The sequence below is a fragment of the Sinocyclocheilus grahami genome, unplaced genomic scaffold (genome assembly GCF_001515645.1).
Source record: "Sinocyclocheilus grahami isolate Dianchi unplaced genomic scaffold, SAMN03320097.WGS_v1.1 scaffold3732.1, whole genome shotgun sequence".
Lineage (NCBI taxonomy): Eukaryota > Metazoa > Chordata > Actinopteri > Cypriniformes > Cyprinidae > Sinocyclocheilus > Sinocyclocheilus grahami.
Genome location: NW_015508807.1, coordinates 15,509 through 16,277, shown reverse-complemented (window position 1 = coordinate 16,277; position 769 = coordinate 15,509). Strand labels below are relative to the sequence as shown.

Genomic DNA, 769 nt, shown 5'->3' with positions numbered 1-769 from the left:
CAGCTTTGATCACAGAAATAAATTACATTCTAACATATATTCACATAGAACACAGCTATTTTAAATAGCAATAATATTTCACAAAATCATTGTTTTTACTACTTTTTGATCAAATAAATGCAACTTCGGTGAGCATAAAATACTTCTTTCAAAAACATTAAAATAATCTGACCCCAAACTTTTGAACAGCAGAGTACTTCTCTAAATTTCAAAAGTTCTCCAACTTTTAGAGCAGTGGACAATTGACAGGTGAGTAGGCGGTCCTTAACAGTTGTCGTGTACACATCAGGATGGATTAGATTTATAATAAAATGTAATGTGGTCACATGCAAACTACTACCAGCTGTATCTAGGTCAGAGTGTATAATAAGTACATATAAGTGATGTAAAGTGGGACAGGGCAGTATGAAGCGGGCAGATCTCTGACCTGTTAAAGTCATGGGTGTGATTGAGAGGCGGAGTCTGAGCAAATCCAACGCCAGCTTCCCAGATGAACTCACAGCTGTCTATGGACTGGATACCAGAGGGGCCATCCTGAAAACACACATAACTTTTGTCTATAAATTAAACTGTATTTATTTTTTTCACATGTAGATGGACTGAAATGGCGTTCCTGCAAAGGGTTTCTCAAACTAATGTTCGCAAACCCCTGGAAAATTGTGAAAAATTATGACAAGCTAAGAATGAATAATATATATATATATATATATATATTATTTAAAGAGGTCATATGTTGCTGCTAAAAAGAACATTATTTTGTGTATTTGGT

General features: G+C 34.6%; 1 protein-coding gene across 1 annotated transcript in view; it reads right to left on the bottom strand.

Moving 5' to 3' along the window:
• The window catches only part of LOC107576467 (protein HID1-like), a 10,714-nt gene that overhangs the window by 6,155 nt on the left and 3,790 nt on the right, over window positions 1–769 (bottom strand). Inside the window, exon 4 of the mRNA XM_016262636.1 lies at window positions 428–534. Within this exon, the coding sequence (XP_016118122.1) occupies window positions 428–534 (107 nt within the window). The remainder of the gene's footprint in view (window positions 1–427; window positions 535–769) is intronic.